Consider the following 17,766-nt stretch of genomic DNA (forward strand, 5'->3'; position numbering starts at 1 on the left):
TTTTGAGACAGAGTCTTGCTCTGTTGCTCAGGCTGGAGTGCAGTGGCATGACCTTGGCTCTCTGCAACCCCTGCCTCCCAGGTTCAAGCGATTCTCATGCCTCAGTCTCCTGAGTAGCTGGGATTGCAGCTACTCAGCTACAAAAACTACCACGCCTAGCTAATTTTTGTATTTTTAGTAGAGACAGGGTTTTCCCATGTTGGCCAGGCTGGTCTGGAACTCCTGACCTCAGGTGATCCACCCGCCTCAGCCTCCCAAAGTGTCAGGGTTACAGGTGTGAGCCGCTGCGCTCGGCCTGGGCAGATTCTTAAATGTGAAAATTTTAGAATTTTCTTGCGCCTTCTCCAACATTTACTTTTGTTGACCAATGCCTTACTTCCCCCTACATTCATTTTAAAGTTCTTGTCTTTCTTGACTTTCATGAAATCAGTCTCTCTCTTTTCTCTTTTTCCACCTCCCTTTGAAACTTAGATATCCCTCAGTTTTTTTAGTCCTCTTCTGATTTTGATTTTCACTTTTACATTAAGAACACTTCAGTTATTCCTACCTACTGATGATTCCTAAGTCTCTTTTTGCCTTGTGTGGAGCTCGAGATCTTTATTTATTGTTGCTTGTGTACATGTCCACTAGACTGTTCCACAAATACTAAGTTCAGAAATTCTCAAGTTGTACTTACTCTCTCATTGTGGTCTTCCTTCTGTGTTTCCTGTTTCATCTGTTGGCATCCCTGTCCAAAGTCCTTTCTTTCTATATTCCATTGCTATGTTAAGCCCTTCTGTGCATAATTGTATTTATTCTACAGAGTTGACTTATAGGTCCTATTGTCCTACTTTTAGAGATAAAGCAATTTATGTAATTTAAATGTTTATCTCCAAATTACACTATTAGTATGGGACAGTGCTGGGATATAAACCCATATGTATAGATGCCATATTTTTTACTGCAAATATTATAATGCCTGTCACTTCTGTCACTTTAATCTAAAAAATATTAAGGGTTTACCTATAGGTAAAGAAATATTTATTGCAGTGTTTTTCAAAAAAAAAAATTCCAGCAGTAGGAATTTCTGTTCAGTCCGTTAAAGAATATTCATAAGGAATACCAGGTGGCCATTTATACATCATATTTTTGACCAGTAGTTTTTATTTGATGTAGACAAATCATGTATGGAAACCTAAAGTGTGAAATAGTTTAAGAAAAAACTGCTTGAAAGAAGGGAAGCTCTGCGGTATTTCATGGACAGCTATCTGCAATGGTTTTTAAGGAGAATTAGGAAAATACTCGTAATACTTTAAGTGAAAAAAATACAATTAGTAAAACAATATGCACAGTGTGCCCCCAATTTTGCTAAAAATGTATTTGAATATGCAGTTCGCCCTCCGTATCCATGGGTTTTACATCCATGGATTCAATTAACTGTAGAGTGAAAATATTTGGGGGGAAAAAGCATCTGTACTGAACATGTACAGACTGTTTTTCTTGTCATTATTCTTGAAACAATACAGCATAACCATTATTTACATAGCATTTACATTGTATTAGATATAAGCAATCAAGATATGTTTTAAAGTATTTGGGCGGACATGTGTAGGTTATATGCAAATATTACATCATTTTACATAAGGAACTTGAGCATCCTCAGATTCTGGTATCTGCAGGGAGTCCTGGAACCAATCCCCCGTGGATACCAGGGGACAACTCTATACATTGCTAAAAGACTGGAAAGTTATACATCAAAGTACGAACACTAGTTATTCCTTAACTTGAGGGTTATTTAAAATTTTTATTTTCTCCACATTTTCCACAATGAGCAAGAATTAATTTTGTAAATAGAGACTATAAGCAAAACTCCCAAACATTATTAAATAAGGCAATAAATGCAAAAAGCCCTCAAAACCTACTACATATCATTGAATACACACCATATACACACATGCACCGTCATATACAAAGTAAAAGAAAACTGGTGACTGTTGCTCCATGAGCATTGGCTTTTGAAGCTCTTATACCTTTGTAGGCAAGAAGCTGTACTCTACTCTTGGAACATCAGCCTTGGATGGATATTGGTGCTGTTTTCAGTAGGGGTTTAGAATTTGGACTTTGGAAACTGACTGTTAGGTTTGAATCCTGGCTCTGCTGTTATTTATTGTTTTATCTTGGGCAAGTTGCTTAACAGTTCCTAAGTTTTCCCCATTTGTGAAATGATACCTACCTTATGGGGAGGTTAGGATTAAATGAGTTAACTTAATAACATGCTTACAGCAATGCCTGGCACTTAGTAAGGGATCAGTATTAGTTGTTTTGGTTATTATTCCTGTCTTTTATTTTCCCTCCAAACTCTGTCTTCCTTTCCCTCCCCCAAAGTTAGCTGGAGATTTAGATAGAAAGTCATAGTTTTATTCAGATTCAGTTTCCCAAAGAGGTCACTGGTCAATAAGGTACATACTTCTTCTCCTACTAAAATTTAGTAGCAACTATACCTTATTTTGTAAATATTTGTATGCTTTTATGGTAGGATTTCTAACCAGAAATTGTCCACAGTCAGTGATTCACTAGGAGGACTTACAAGACTTAGCACATGGTTGTACTTACAGCTGTGATTTATTACAGCAGAAGGATACAAAACAAAATCAGTGAGAAGAAAAGGCACATGGGGTAAAGTCGAGAGTAAATCAGTGTAAGCTTCTAAGGGTCCTTTCCCAGTGGAGTTACACGGGATGTGTCTAACTCCTCCAGCAAGTTGTGACAACACATGTAAAACGTTTACCAAGGAAGCTCATTAGAGACTCAGTGCCTAGGGTTTATATTAGGGATTGTTCATATAGACACTCTCTGCCTAGCATGTACCACATTTCTAGACCCTAGAAGGAAAACAGGTATTCAGCACAATTCACATTTGTATGTAAAGTGTAGGCACACTGAGCTGTTCCTACTAGGAAATGGTAGGAACTGTCCTGAAATCTAAATTTCCAGATGCCAGCAAGGGACCAGCCTTGCAAGCAGACCTTTCTAGGGATAGCAATCTCAGGCCTGCTATGTTAACTCTTTTCTGTACCATGGTATGTTATGAAATGTATTTTACTTAAGAAACGAATGTCAACAAATCTAGACGTTTTAAAAAAGCTTTATTGAGATACAATTCTCACCTTATAAAATTCAACCAATTAAAGTGTACAGTGCAGTGATTTTTAGTATATTTATAGAGTTGTGCAGCCATCACCAGAGTCTAATTTTGGAACATTTTCATCATCTCCCCCTTAAAACCCTTACTCATTAGCAGTCATTTCTCATTTCTACCTTTCCCCTCCCTCAGGCTTTCCCCCCACACCCTGCCAATCCCTAGGCAACCACTAATTTACTTTTTGTCGTTAAGGAAAAATCTATACTTTAGCATGTTTTCATTTTTATTTCATCTATGATATTAGTGTCTTTGTAAATGGTACCTTAAAAATTATTCACAGGTATTTTACTTCCAGTGTGTCAAAGATTCAGAGTTTGAGTCTGTATGGCAGCTTCTACATCTAGAGCACTTATCTACACTAATCATCATCAAAATGGATATTACATGAGTTTGGAATATTTAATGAAATAATTTGTTATAAAAGCCCTTGTTTTTGTAATGTTCGTTCTCACTTGTTTAAAAGTATATAATACAATTGATTGAGGCATACCAATGAGAATTTTAATATTTATTGGTTGACGTTTAGTCTTTTCATGGTATCTTTTTGCTAAAAGAGAGAAAGGGACTCATAGTGAACAGGATGAAGTTGGGAGAGGTAGTTACGCTGTTGCCATTCAGATATAGAGAGGGGAAAAAAGTGTAGATTGTTAGGAAGAGGTAGGACAAAAAGTATTCCTTTATTATAAGTGGCTATTAATTTTTTGGCATTCTCCAATGTTGGTACAATATACAGTAGCAATGAAAAGTAAATTTACACGTGAATTTATATTGAACCAGAAGCTAAAAATTTTTTAAGTTGTAGAAAATTTTCAATTTTAAACAAAGCTGCTTGTATGTTTTTAACCATTATTTTGGTTGAAATCTAGTTTCTTTGAAAATTGGGTTAGTAAGACAAGCTGTACTATAAACTGAGCACTATGGGAGGATGTTTGTTTTGTGATTAAAACACAGAACTTTGTCATCATGAGTTATATAGGTATTGACTAAACATGGGTGTTCACCTAAATGTCCAAATCTGTGTAATTCTTATGCTTTTGAAATAAAAGCTTTACCTTTAATGTTAATACATGTTTATAATTAAAAGAGATATTTTTGGACATTGGGAATTAATATATCAAATGATCTATTCCCTGGGACAAAGCACCAGCTCTCATAGTTACTTATATCCTTGTCTTCCAGGTGATTTTACGACGAGATGCTGCTCTCCATAGGGATGCTCATGCTGTCAGCCACACAAGTCTACACCATCTTGACTGTCCAGCTCTTTGCATTCTTAAATCTACTGCCTGTAGAAGCAGACATTTTAGCAGTAAGTACAGTGAAATTTATTCATGTCTAGAAACATCCCTTAAAGAAAAGCTTAAAAAAAGCCCTGAATGATATTTATAAGACATTGTTATAAGATATTTTTATCTAAAAACATACCCCAAAACATATACACAGTTACTTGACATTGAGGTACCTTATTCATTTATTTATTTATTTTTTGAGATGGAGTTTCATTCTTGTTGCCGAGGCTGGAGTGCAATGGTGCGGTCCTGGCTCACTGCAACTTCCACTTCCCGGGTTCAAGCAGTTCTCCTGCCTTAGCCTCCTGGGTAGCTGGGATTACAGGCGTGTACTGCCACGCCTATTTTTTTTGTATTTTGAAGAGACAGGGTTTCACCATGTTGACCAGGCTGGTCTCAAACTCCTGACCTAAGGTGATCTGCCTGCCTTGGCCTCCCAAAGTGTTGGCATTATAGGTGTGAGCCACCGCACCCAGCGCCTTATTCATTTTTTTTTTTTTTGGCTTCGTATCTAGTGTAAGATCTTATGAACAATCAGTACCTGATAAATAATGTTGCACATGAGGGTATGTGTGCACATGTGGGCGCTTTGCACACATACCTACCTGCTATATACTTATGTAGAATTTTACTGTTTTTCTTAGTACCTAGTACATCTCTTCATGACTGTAAGATCTCAGTGGTATCTCTATTGATAATAATATTTAAGAAATTCTATAAGATGTTGATAGAAAACTTCAACCCAAGATTAGCATTAATGAGTCAGAAGAGAAGCACAGTGGTCCTATCTTTGATGGTGGATAGAAAAGTTTTTAGAGAAAAAGAATGCTGCTCAAAACCTTACCATAGCCTCTCTTAGCTACTGTCTCACTTTCCTCCACACTGCGGAGTAATCAGATGGTCTCCAGCTTAAGATAAGGCTTGACTAGTGAGCTTCCGACTTTATGATGGAATGAAAGTGATGTGCACATTCATTATGCACCTCAACTTATGATAAGATTATGTTCCAACAACCCCATCATAAGTTGAAAATATCATAAGTAGAATTTGACTTCTGAAACATTTTTGACTTAGATATTTTCAGTTTATGATGAGTTTATCCAGATGTAGCCCCATTGTAAGTTGAGGATATATATTTTCTATTCCTCTTTTTCTGTGAAGGTAGAAAAAGAACATACATGCCTATCCTCTAGGTCTGTGCTAAGGATTTAGTTTTACACTCTGGGTGCAACTGGTTTGCTTAATGGTATCAGGTGAGAAATAAAAGGGCAAGAATTGTTGCTGACCAAAGCTTGTTGTGGTCCTCAGCTGTGCTCTTGCACTTTGCAGCAATTCTGGAAGATTCTGAGATCATTGTAGCACTTGAGAGAGCCAGGCTGGTTTCCATACTATAACTTTTGAAGGCAGAGGATGCTAGTAATCCATACGAGATTTCTCACCCCCTGTTGTCCTCTGTAGGGAACTAGTTGATTAGGTTTGTTTTTGGGAATAGTGTTTGTCTTTTTGAGGTGGAGTGGAAATAGAACCTTTGAAGACTGAGTCCATTGCTATTCAAATCTCCCTTCTCAATTGGTCCCTAAAATCCTTAGAATATTCTTGGCATGACTTTTGAAATGAGTTTAGAGGATTTATGACTGATCAGGGAATAAAGTTCTCCTTGTCTCCTTTCTCTCCTTTGATTTCTTCTATTTTGTGTCTCTTTTTCCCTCTCTGTTGTTTTTAATACCTTTTGCCTTCTTTCTTTCATTTATACCCAAGGTGGATTGCTATTCTGTGGTTGAGCTGCCTGATGGATTAAATGATTTTCAGTGATGTGCTCTGGGAACTTAAGCAGCTATATGACCTTGATCAAATTACTCAGCTGCTATAAGTGCCACAAGTTTCTTTATTTCTTTATGTGAACTAGAGTGTTGTGGTGGTGATTAAATAAGATAAACTGCTTAGAATAGTATCTGACACATAGTAAATGTTTTATATATGGTTTAAATCTTCATTATAATTATCATTCTGATTATATTTCACTCAGCCCCTTGAGAAGATATGAAACTACCTGAGCTGTATTTTTTAATGTAAAGACAAAAAAAAAAAAAGTTAGGTATAGAAGAATAGTCAGTCCTTTTTGCTAGCAGGGTTCCCTGTGCTTTACACAGGTACTTGTGGAATGTATGTTGATGTCCTCTAGTGAAGGACCTGTAAGATGGGAGCTGTGTAAATCTGGTCTCTATGCTGACCATAAGGATAGAAGGCTGACACGGATGCAAAGGTGGCTGGAGGGGAGCAGCTTGTGAAGGCATGTAACTGGTAAAACAGGGAACTAAAAATTGAGGCAGAGGAACTGGATATGTGACAGTCATTCAAAGGAAGTGAGTTAAGAGGTAGAAAGTAAGAGCACTTCCTTTTAACATAATAAGAGCATCCCTGAAATCTGAGTTTGCAGTAATACAGATGTAAATAAATTAGACATCTAGTTCCAGTCAACTAGGTTGATTCTAGTTCCATTTGCACAGGGCTTGGGATGCTGCTTTTGAAAAGTTAAGTCCGTTTTAGTTATGCTATTTGTAATGCCAGATGCCTTTGGTTTTTTTTTGTTTTTTTTGTTTTTTTTTGCAGTTGAATTCTCCCATGTGACTTTGAATTCACAGACAACAGTGTTTGTCCAACTAGTTGAGTTCTAACAGGCTATGGAGATGCTGCTATAGCATGACTAGCTGACTAGTCAGACAGACCTCTAGGCCATGAGTACTTGGAAGGCAGGACTGTGTCTTAATAAACTTTATTCCTGGTGCCTGGTGTCGGTTACACAGTAGGAATTCAATACAGGCTTGAAGTAATTAAAAGCCTTCTCTTAGAGATTTTTTACATCACATTTTCTTTTAATGGCATCTGTTCCTTAGTACTTTTAGGTTACTGTTTTTATCTCTTACCATTTTTCTTTGACCCAAAAAGAAACATAATACTATTAATTATGTAGGTTTATACTAGAAACATGAAATTTTAGAATTGCACTTAAGAGATAACTATATCAGTGCTGTATATTCTGAGACTCATAGTCCACAAGTGACATGCTAGTTTTGAATTGTGCCCAAGATCTTACTGAGAAGTAATATCCATCTTGTATGAGAGTCAAACAACCCATGTTGCTTGATGCCCAATCTGCCTTTTGATTCTTTTGTCTGGATTTGTCAAAGAGAATTGGTTGCCGGGTGGTGATTATGAGGGCCAGTGTGCTGTGTAGCAAAGAAACACCCAATGGGTGGTGGTGTGAATGGATTGGATTATATAGCATGGTAGTCCAGAGCTCCAGAAATGGATTTATAGTCAGAGTTGAAATCCAGATCTACCACTCTGTATTTGCATGACCTTGGGCAGATTACTTAGCATTTCTTAAGTCATGGTTAACTTTTTGTAAAAGTGAGAGTTTGTGAAGGACAGTATAGAGTAGTAGGTTAACGGCTGGGGTCTGGGGCCAGACTGCCTCAGTTAGAATCCTGGTTCTTCTAATTTACCAGAGCTTATTTTCAACATGCTGTTGTCAATCTGTAAAATGAGGATGATAGTAATAGTGGCCTACTTTGTAGAGTTGTTGTTTGGATTAAATAAATTATTACCTATAAAGTTCTTAGCATGATGTCGGTACATAATGAGTGCTCAATAATTGTTAGATATTTATTACTTTCTAAATTAAATTAAACCTTTTGTTGAGGAAGCTGTCAAGAAAAATAATTGGTTAAGGAAAAGACCTTTTCAAAATAAGTGTACTCAGACTGTTACGTGGTAATCACTAAGAATGGGATTCTAGTGAGGAGTAACTATTTTCTACTTCAGATTTTTTTTTTTTTTTTTTTTTTTGAGACGGAGTCTTGCTGTGTTGCCCAAGCTGGAGTGCAGTGGCGCAATCTCGGCTCCCTGCAACCTCTCTCCTGGGTTCAAGCGATTCTCCTGCCTCAGCCTTGCAAGTAACTGGGATTATAGGCATTTGCCATCAGGCCTGGCTGATTTTTGTATTTTTAGTAGAGATGGGGTTTCAACATGTTGGCCTGGCTAGTCTTGAACTCCTGACCTCAGGTGATCTGCCCACCTCAGCCTCCCAAAGTGCTAGGATTACAGGCATGAGCCACTGCACCCAGCCTACTTCAGATTTTTAAACAGTGAACATGCTTTAATTTTATGAGCATCACTCCCCTCCCTCCTTTTACCAAAAACGGAAAGTACCTTTGTTAGTCTTGTTCACTGTAGGAGCATTTTTTGTTTTAAACAATATGATTTTAAGAGGCAATATGAGACAATCCTTATTTTGCTGTTAAGGAAAGACAAAGCAGTTTCAAAAAGGGTTTCACTCAGTAACAAAACTTAATCCACATCTCAATGTTACAAGTACTGTAGTTCAAGCTAGATATTTTATTTCTGTAATTTTAGCTGTAATAGTGAAACTCTTAAGTAATAGGAAGAGATAAAAAATACTTTAGTATATAGTTTGTAGATTCTCTATTTCCTAATTTCAAAATATTAAATTAATTAAAATATTAAAAAATACTGCTTACACACATTTGCATTTGTCCTTGGTCTATTTCCATTGATATAGATAAGTTATTTTATTTTACAATGGCATATTTGGCTAGGAGGGATTAAATGTTTTTCTCAGGTTCAACATTAACCTGATCATAGGTGAATTAAATCAATTAAACATGTTTTAATTAAGAGATTAAATGATAGATTGTGATAATGGGTTTAAAAGCATTTTGTAACTCTAAAGTATTTTGTAAACTATGGAGTAATCTGCAAATATGAATTATTGTTGCAATGGGAAATCACACTGAAGCAATTACCACATATGCTTGGTGGCCTCCAAGAACACTTCTAGAATGATTATCCCAGCAATAACAGAATGAATAGGTTTAGTGACTGCATTTAGATGCTTGAATCACACAGTTTCCTGAGCTAATTACAAGCATACAGTGAGAGGCAAAGGTACAAGATGGACATGCTAAGACACTCAAGATAGGGTTCCAGTGGGATGCAAAAACCACACTGCCTGAATCCTGGGTCACCTGTTGTAGTTTGTCCAGTTTCCTGTATGCTGCATCAACTTTTCCTGCTGACAGTGTGGTACGGTTACCAGGACCTGAGTTGATGGTGAGCCAAGGGGACTTGACAAATGGAAGGTGTCTAGATCCAACATTTGCTTGCTCTGCTGGAGAGATGCAAGGCAACTGGTCACAGCTATAATTGGCTCTTAAACTGTGGAGTTGCTTATCTGCATGCCTGTGGCAGATGACAGAAGAGGCTAGGATAGCGTTAACCAATGGGTGTTTGATTCAGGGATAACGTAGCTATCAGTCTGGATGTGTGACCTAATCCATGCTTTGTGAATACTCAAAGTTTACTTAATCCTTCCATCTTTTCTTATCTATATATAACACTCTTGCTTTCTTCCCTTTTATCTATCTTCAAACCATCCTTTGTATCTATATGCAAAACAAATGTGTTCTTTTTTTTGCATTTATGTCCTGCAGGTTATGAACACCTACCTTAATTTCTAGTACGTAATTTTCACTTGTGTTTCAAAAGTTACTTGTTTACTATCTATGCTGAGTTTCATCTATATCCCTTGTTTCTCTTGCTCTCTGTATAGCAAATTGAACATTATTAAATGATAAAGCAAACTCATCTCACAACTATTATCATTACTGTTCTCTTCTAAAAGCACAAAGAACTTTTGTTGTTTTGGTAAAGGACTAATAAATATTGTAGCATTGGAATCTATATCTTTGTGGAAGGGGGAAAGTTGTTGAAGAGTTTGAATACCTCCAGCTTTTTCCATATATGTATTTCATTGAATTTGATCTCTTCAGTGTTCAACCCTGGATAAAAATGTTTAGCTTATACAAAATTGACATGCCTTAAAAATATGATATGATGCTGCTTCTTTCCAAAAAGAAAGTCATTTTTCATAGCTAGAGCCAGAAATGCTGTAAATTCCTTCCAGTAAATCAGACCTATATAATATAGAGAAAATAAAATGGAGCACTCCTTCTGGAAGATGATCTATCTGGAAAATTCCTTGCTAGGAAATTGTCTATGGGAACAACTCAGAAAACAGTAGGCTGAATTAGTGTTGCTGCTCGATAATAACATTTGAAATCAGAATCCAATTTAAGCATTTGTATATGTTGTAAATTCTATATATTCCTTCTATTTTAGTGGATGAACATTTACAAATTCAGTTTTATTTTGATAAGCTGTGATAGTAATCAGAATTGTCAAAATAATAATTAGATATAATTTAATAAATCTTGGTTTTTAATGTTATGTATAAATTAGTCTTAACTTGAATATTTAAAATTTTATTTTTAGTATAACTTTGAAAATGCATCTCAGACATTTGATGACCTCCCTGCAAGATTTGGTTATAGACTTCCAGCTGAAGGTTTAAAGGTAAGACAGTTGGTAATACATTGTAAAGACACAAGGTATTTAATAAGGTGATTTTTATTGTTTGTTATTTAAAGAGTGAAATAATTTCTTACTATTTATTATTATAAAACCTATACATAGTCATTTGTAAAGGGTCAGATTATTCAAAAGATATCAGAAAGAAAGTGAAAATCACCTAGGATTGTATTATTCTGAACTAACTGTGGTTGACTTTTCGGTATATCACATTTCAGACCTGTTTTTTTAGGATATGTGCTATGCGTGTGTTTGTAGATGTATGTGTATGTATGTACATATACATATATACACACACATTTACATATATGTGTAAATGCTTTCATATACAGTGAATCTATATTTAACACTAATAGAAACGTGCAATTTGGTTACCTACCTTTTTCTTTTAATTGTATGTTATGATCATGTTTTTCATGCTGATATGTAAGGATTTACATTATTAATTGTAGCAGCTGCATAGTTTTGCAATATCATGAAATAGTATGGATTTTGAACATTGCTTTAGTTTTTCATAGTGGATATTTAGGTTGTCTAGTTTTTACTATTACAGTGCTACAATGAATGTTTTTCTTTGTGTATTCATCCATTTATCTCCATAGGATACATTTCCAAATGTAGAATTGCTTTATGACATGAATATTTAAAATTTTGTTCTATATTTTCAGTTCTTCTTCTAAAAAGTTTACAACGATTTAGAATTCCATCAGTAACATCTGAGACTGTCCTTTTCCCCATACCCTCTTAAATACTAGATATTATCGAACTTTTGCTAATTTGATTTTAAAAAATCTAGTGAATGTAAACATATTTTTTGCTACGTGTGTGTGTGTGTGTGTGTGTGAGAGAGAGAGAGAGAGAGAGAGAAAATGGACTATTAATGCTTTTGCCCAATATGAGAGAGAGAGAGAGAGAATGGACTATTAATGCTCTTTGCCCAATTTGAAATTAAAGTGTCTTTGTGCTTTGTAAGAGTTCTTTATATATTGGAAGTATCAATTTATTGTTTGCCATATATGCTTCAGATTATCCCTTCTCAGTTTTTCCTTTATCTTTTAATTTTTTTTAAGGTTTCAAAAGTTTTGTTTATGTAGTTAAAAATTATTATCTTTTTCCTCTACTTCTGGTGGTTAGAAAGTCCTTTCTCATTTCAAGATATTAGTTTTTTGTTATATAAATACATGAAGTTGTATAGATATGTACCATAGAATGCTTTCAGTTTATTCTGATTTTCTTAAAATTCCTTTTTTTTTTTTTTTTTTTTTTTTAAGGTAGGTTTTCACACTGTTGTCCAGGCTGGAGTGCAGTAGCACAATCTTGACTCACTGCAACATTCACCTTCTGGGCTCAAGTGATCCTCCCACCTCAGCCTCCCGAGTGACTGAGACTAAGTGTGCACCACCATGCCCGGCACCCCATGTAGAGATGGGGTTTTGCCATGTTGCCCAGGCTGGTCTTGACCTCCTGAGCTCAAGATATCTGCCCACTTCAGCCTCCCAAAATACTGGGATTTCAGGCATAAGCCACTGTGCCTAGCCAGAATTTCTTAGTAAGATACCACAAACCTATTATTCTTTCTTTTTTTTGTTTTTGGAGACAGAGTCTCGCTCTGTCGCCCAGGCTGGAGTGCACTGGCCGGATCTCAGCTCACTGCAAGCTCCGCCTCTCAGGTTCACGCCATTCTCCTGCCTCAGCCTCCCGAGTAGCTGGGACTTCAGGCGCCCGCCACCATGCCCGGCTAATTTTTTGTATTTTTTAATAGAGACGGGGAAACCTATTATTCTTAATTAGGATGGTAGGCACCTCTGGGAGGGATATTCAGCTTTTAAAATTATTTTAAAAAATTCATAGCATTGTGTATGTATTTCTCATAAAAATATTTCAACCGAAAAGAAATACACATAAGGAAAAGTAAACACCTTCTTTTATTCTTTCCTTACTTATATGTAGCAGTCACACTTCCCTCTTCAGAGTTAAATATTATCAGTGATTTTACAGGCCTTCAGATCCTTTTCTGAACATGTAATGCTTTTTCGTTCTTTTTTGTTCATCAATTTATGGACATGTATACTTCATAAATGGTTATCATTTGTATACATGAAAAGTTTCTTAATTCTTACAATGAAATCTGCTCTAGCTAGTTTTACCCAGAAAGGGGTTTATAAAGAGATAAAGATGTTCAGAGTATCATAGCCTGGACAACTGTTTCAGGAATAAAACGCAGAACCACCTTGTAAGACTGGCTTTGTAGATAAGTAGTGCAGCTAATGAACCCTCAGACCACATTATTTTTTCTCTCATCAGGAAGCCTTTGTGGTTTTACCTCACAACATTCGGCCTCTTCTGCCACCCAAGCTAATCAAAGAGATACCCTTTTTCAGACTATTTCCTTACATGTCTGCTTCCAAATCCAACACTTGGATTTTTCTGATTGATAGACTTTTGGCCACATAGTTACTTGCTACATATTTTGGTGAAATACCTAGCTATGAGGAACGCTGGGAAACACAGTATAGGTTTTTGTTGTTGTTGTTGTTATTTTTGTTGTTTTAGCCTACTTTGGGAAGGTGGAATGCATAGTGGCTTCAGAAAATGTGGAGCACCACGATTGACAGATGTCTACTGCAGTAATTACCCTGCAAGGCTGGGCTGCAGTGGCTCATACCTGCAGTCCCAGCAGTTTGGGAGGCCAAGGCGGGTAGATCACTTGAGGTCAAGAAACCAGCCTGAGCAACATGGTGAAACCCTGTCTCTACCAAAAAGTAGCTGGGCATGGTGGGCGCAAGCCTGTGGTCCCAGCTACTTGGAGGCTGAGGTGGGAGAATCACTTGAACCCAGGAAGGTGAGGTTGCAGTGAGCCGAGATCATGCCATTGCACTCCAGCCTGGGTGACAGAGTAAGACCTTGTCTCAAAAAAATAACAATAAATAAATAATTACTCTGCAGTGTGATTCCCCTACTTCTTCTGTTTTAGAGTTCTTTCCACAGCGGCATCTATAACTCTAGTATGTTCCTGTTAAGCACTGCATGGTGTTCTGTAATATGAATGATCATAGTTTATTAGTAATTTCCTCTTTCCAAAGTTGTTATTTCTCTAGGATGGAGGTCTGGAATAGAATTGATGAAATCAATGGGTATATACATCTGAAAGTTTCATAGATACTGCCAAATTACCTTTGCAAAGGCTGTGCTAATTTATTCCCATTAACATTGTAGGAGAATACGTATCTCCCTATACTTTTGCCGACACTAGATATTATCAGTCTTTTTAACTCTTGCCAATCTGATGGGTGAAAGTGTTATCTTGTTTTAATTTGCATTTCTCTGATTATTAATGATGATCTGGCAACCTTTCTTTCATTCTACCATAAGGAGTCAGACTATTCCTTCTCACCAAAGAGCCTTTCTGCTGAATAAGCTTATTTTAAAGAGCTCTATTAATTCTTGATAAGCATAATCTTATTGGTGCTCCTCAATTAATAAGTTACTATAAATTTGGTTTACATTTAAAAGATATGTTGACAAATTTGCTTATTCACTGCCTGGCCAAAAAAAAAAAAAATGGTATTAGATATTTGTCTGCTTTTTGCACTATGACATAGGCAAGAAGAGAAGTGAAATATTCCAACAAAATTATTGGATTATTATGGGTAGCTTTTATAGTTGCATGACTGGTTTTGCCATTGCCCAGAATCAGAATTCAAAATGTCAGCCATACAAAGATTTACATTTGTTTGCAAGGACTTGATAATAATGAAGTGAGGTAGCTCACTATAGTATAATGTCTGTAAAACCAGTTAAATAAATACATTAAAAATACAACTAAGTTAATTAAAAAATATATTAAGAGACTTAGCTGAAAAATACTTTTTTTTGAGACAGAGTCTTGCCCTGTTGCCCAGCCTGGAGTGCAGTGGCAGGATCATAGCTCACTGAAATCACCAACTGCTGGGCTCAAGCAATCCTCCCACCTCAGGCTCCTGTGTAGCTAGGACTATAGTAGTGGGCCACTGTGCTAATTTTTAAATATTTTTAGAAATGGAATCTTGCTATGTTTCCTAGGCTGGTTGCGAACCACTGGCTTCAAGCATTCCTCCTGCTTCGGCCTCCTAAAGTGATGGGATTATAGGCATGAGCCACTGCACCTGGCCAAAGTATCTTACTTTTTTTTTTTTTTTTTTTTTTTTTAAGATAGAGTCTCACTCTGACACCCAGGCTGGAGTGCAGTGGCACGATCTTGGCTCACTGCAAGCTCTGGCCTCCTGGGTTCACGCCATTCTCCTGCCTTAGCCTCCTGAGTAGCTGGGACTACAGGCACCTGCCACCATGCCCGGCTAATTTTTTTTTGTATTTTTAGTAGAGATGGGGTTTCACCATGTTAGCCAGGATGGTTTCGATCTCCTGACCTCGTGATTTGCCTGCCTTGGCCTCCCAAAGTGCTGGGATTACAGGCGTGAGCCACCGTGCCCGGCCCAAAGTATCTTACTTTTAAACTCTGCCCAGAGAGTTTAAGTGAGATAGTTTTTATAGGTCTAATTTATGTTCTGTATTTTGTAGCTTTTATAACATCCCTGGATTCCATCAGAATCATTTATAAGACATCAGATATTTATAGTATAACATATCAGTTGAAATTCTGTGTTTGCATTCTGTTTATATATGCCCCAGTATTAGGTTAATTGTATTTAAAGCCTTTTTCTGTCCTCTCCTGTATTTTAAAAAATACTATTCAAGTATAAGAAAATGACAAAGCCAAGGAATTTTGAGCTATTTGAGCTTTAATGCAAAAATGTGAATCTTTGCATGGATTAAAATATGGCACATCAGTGTTACGGAAGTTTTAAAAGGAAGATTTTATTTTTTTTATCTAGGTAAGTCCTGTGTTTGCAGTTTTATATTTTAATTGGCTGTTTAGGAAGTTACCTTTTCCATACAACCTTTTAGAGTACCATTAGTAATTAGTTTACAGTTCATTTGAAGAGTGTATTTATATGTTTGGGCAAAATTGAGAACAGTACAACTGTTTTTTTTGGAAAACACGTTTTGTCTTTGAAAAGATAAATAATGTTTCTTAGCAGTATAAATGTACTTTCCTATGTCCTCAAAAAATTGGTAAAGATTACCTTTCCCCTAACTCCTTCCCCCACTCTGCTTAGGCCAATAATTATTATTGTATAATGTAACATACAACTCTATTTTTACTTTTTTCAAATGGATAACCAAGTATTAAAGAATCATTATTGAGTAGTTATTATGGTTTGGATATGATTTTTTCATCCCCACCAAATCACATGTTGAAATTTGATCTCCAGTGTGGGGGTGTTGGGAGGTGGGGCCTAGTGGGAGGTGTTTGGGTCATGGGGGCAGATCCCTCATGAAACAGCTTGATGCCATTCTCTCTCTGGCTAGATAGAATTAGTTCTAACGAAATGGATTAGTTCCCTCAAGAGTGGGTTGTTATAAAGCCAGGACACCCCTTAGGTTTGGTCCCTCTTCACATATGCCCACTTCTCCTTTGGCCTTCTCCGTCATGTTTTGATGCATCCCTAACCAGAAGCTGAGCAGGTGCCAGTGCCATGCTGCTTAAACAGCCTGCACAACCATGAGTTAAATAAAACTCCTTCCTTTATAAATAACCTGCCTCAGGTGTCCTGTTATAGAAACACAAAATAGACCAAGACAATAGTCAAGACTTTACATGTAGATGTGTAATGCTAGCAAGCAAGGTCTCTTGCTATACTTTTTATTATCAGTATAATTGGAATAATTTAGTTACATGTTGAGGGCTAGTCTGTGGAGAATCAAGCTTCTCCAGTTTTCTTGTTTCTATATTTTTAGGAAGTGCCTTGATAGGTGGAGGAGATAATGATTGTTAAAAAATTGAAAACAAGATTTATCTCTGATAAGGAAGCTTTGATCAGTAAGCCAAGTGTCAGATTACCTGAGTATAATTATCAATGGCAAATCTCATTTTCAGCAACACAACTCTTGAGCTAGATTTACCATGATCCACATATACTGTGTTTTGTAATCTGGTAGTCAGGGTATATTCTTTATGTTGAAGAGGAAGAAGACAGAGGAGATGACAGTGGGATGCAGATTTGTCCTAGACTATACTGTTCCTACTGTCCAGAACAAAGTTGCAGATAAGCAGTTTTTCTTATATGATATATATTTATTTCCCCTCATCATATTCATTAAATTAGTGCCCTGTATCATCACCATTTAATTTTCCACAAACTAGGCTTGTTCTTTGAAAGTAATTTACCAGTTAATTTCGAAATTCTTATTACAGGAAATGATTTCGTTTAATATAAAGTCTTGAGATTAGAAGAGAGTTTTTTTCCCCTGGTGAAGGAAAATGCAAACATTGCAAAGAAATGTGATTGTTTGGATGGTTTATTTGTGCTACTTCCTTTGCTTGCTTTCTTTGCAGGAAACAAGCTCACTGCCACTTAGTATATTTTTCCTCTCAGAACACTTACACGGTTTTGTGATGTGAAGAAAGCCTTGGTTAAGGCTCAATGTGCTGGACTTCCTCACCCTTATTTTACAGTATCACCCTCAGTTTGTAAACTAAAAGTCAGAGTTCCTTTTTCAAAGGATAAATAAAGAAATAGCATTGTCAAAATAAAGAGTAAAACTATCTGGTTATACATGAAATAAGAATTCTAAGGTCTAAGGACATTTTCAAATGCACATAGTTAGATGATATAAAAAGAATACTTTTGTAGTGAATTTTGAGCTTCTAAAATAAGCCCTTTCCTCTTAATTTCAAAAAGTCATGGTTGCTTATTCATTTATTAAATCAAGCAGGAATATAGCATTTCATTTGATTTAGAAAAT

The 17,766-nt window shown here is 36.4% G+C and overlaps 1 protein-coding gene across 7 annotated transcripts in view; it reads left to right on the forward strand.

Annotated features, from left to right (window-relative positions):
• The window catches only part of RNF13 (ring finger protein 13), a 182,875-nt gene that overhangs the window by 29,896 nt on the left and 135,213 nt on the right, over positions 1-17,766 (forward strand). For 6 of the 7 annotated variants that reach the window (XM_023215411.1, XM_026449834.1, XM_023215415.1 and 3 more), the window contains 2 exons: positions 4,361-4,490; positions 10,825-10,905. The exons of the other annotated variant lie outside the window; for it this stretch is intronic. In XM_023215411.1, the coding sequence (XP_023071179.1) occupies positions 4,377-4,490; positions 10,825-10,905 (195 nt within the window). In that variant the 5' untranslated portion in view covers positions 4,361-4,376. The remainder of the gene's footprint in view (positions 1-4,360; positions 4,491-10,824; positions 10,906-17,766) is intronic. 7 annotated transcript variants of the gene reach the window in all.

The sequence above is a fragment of the Piliocolobus tephrosceles genome, chromosome 2 (assembly GCF_002776525.5).
Source record: "Piliocolobus tephrosceles isolate RC106 chromosome 2, ASM277652v3, whole genome shotgun sequence".
Taxonomy (NCBI): Eukaryota; Metazoa; Chordata; class Mammalia; order Primates; family Cercopithecidae; genus Piliocolobus; species Piliocolobus tephrosceles.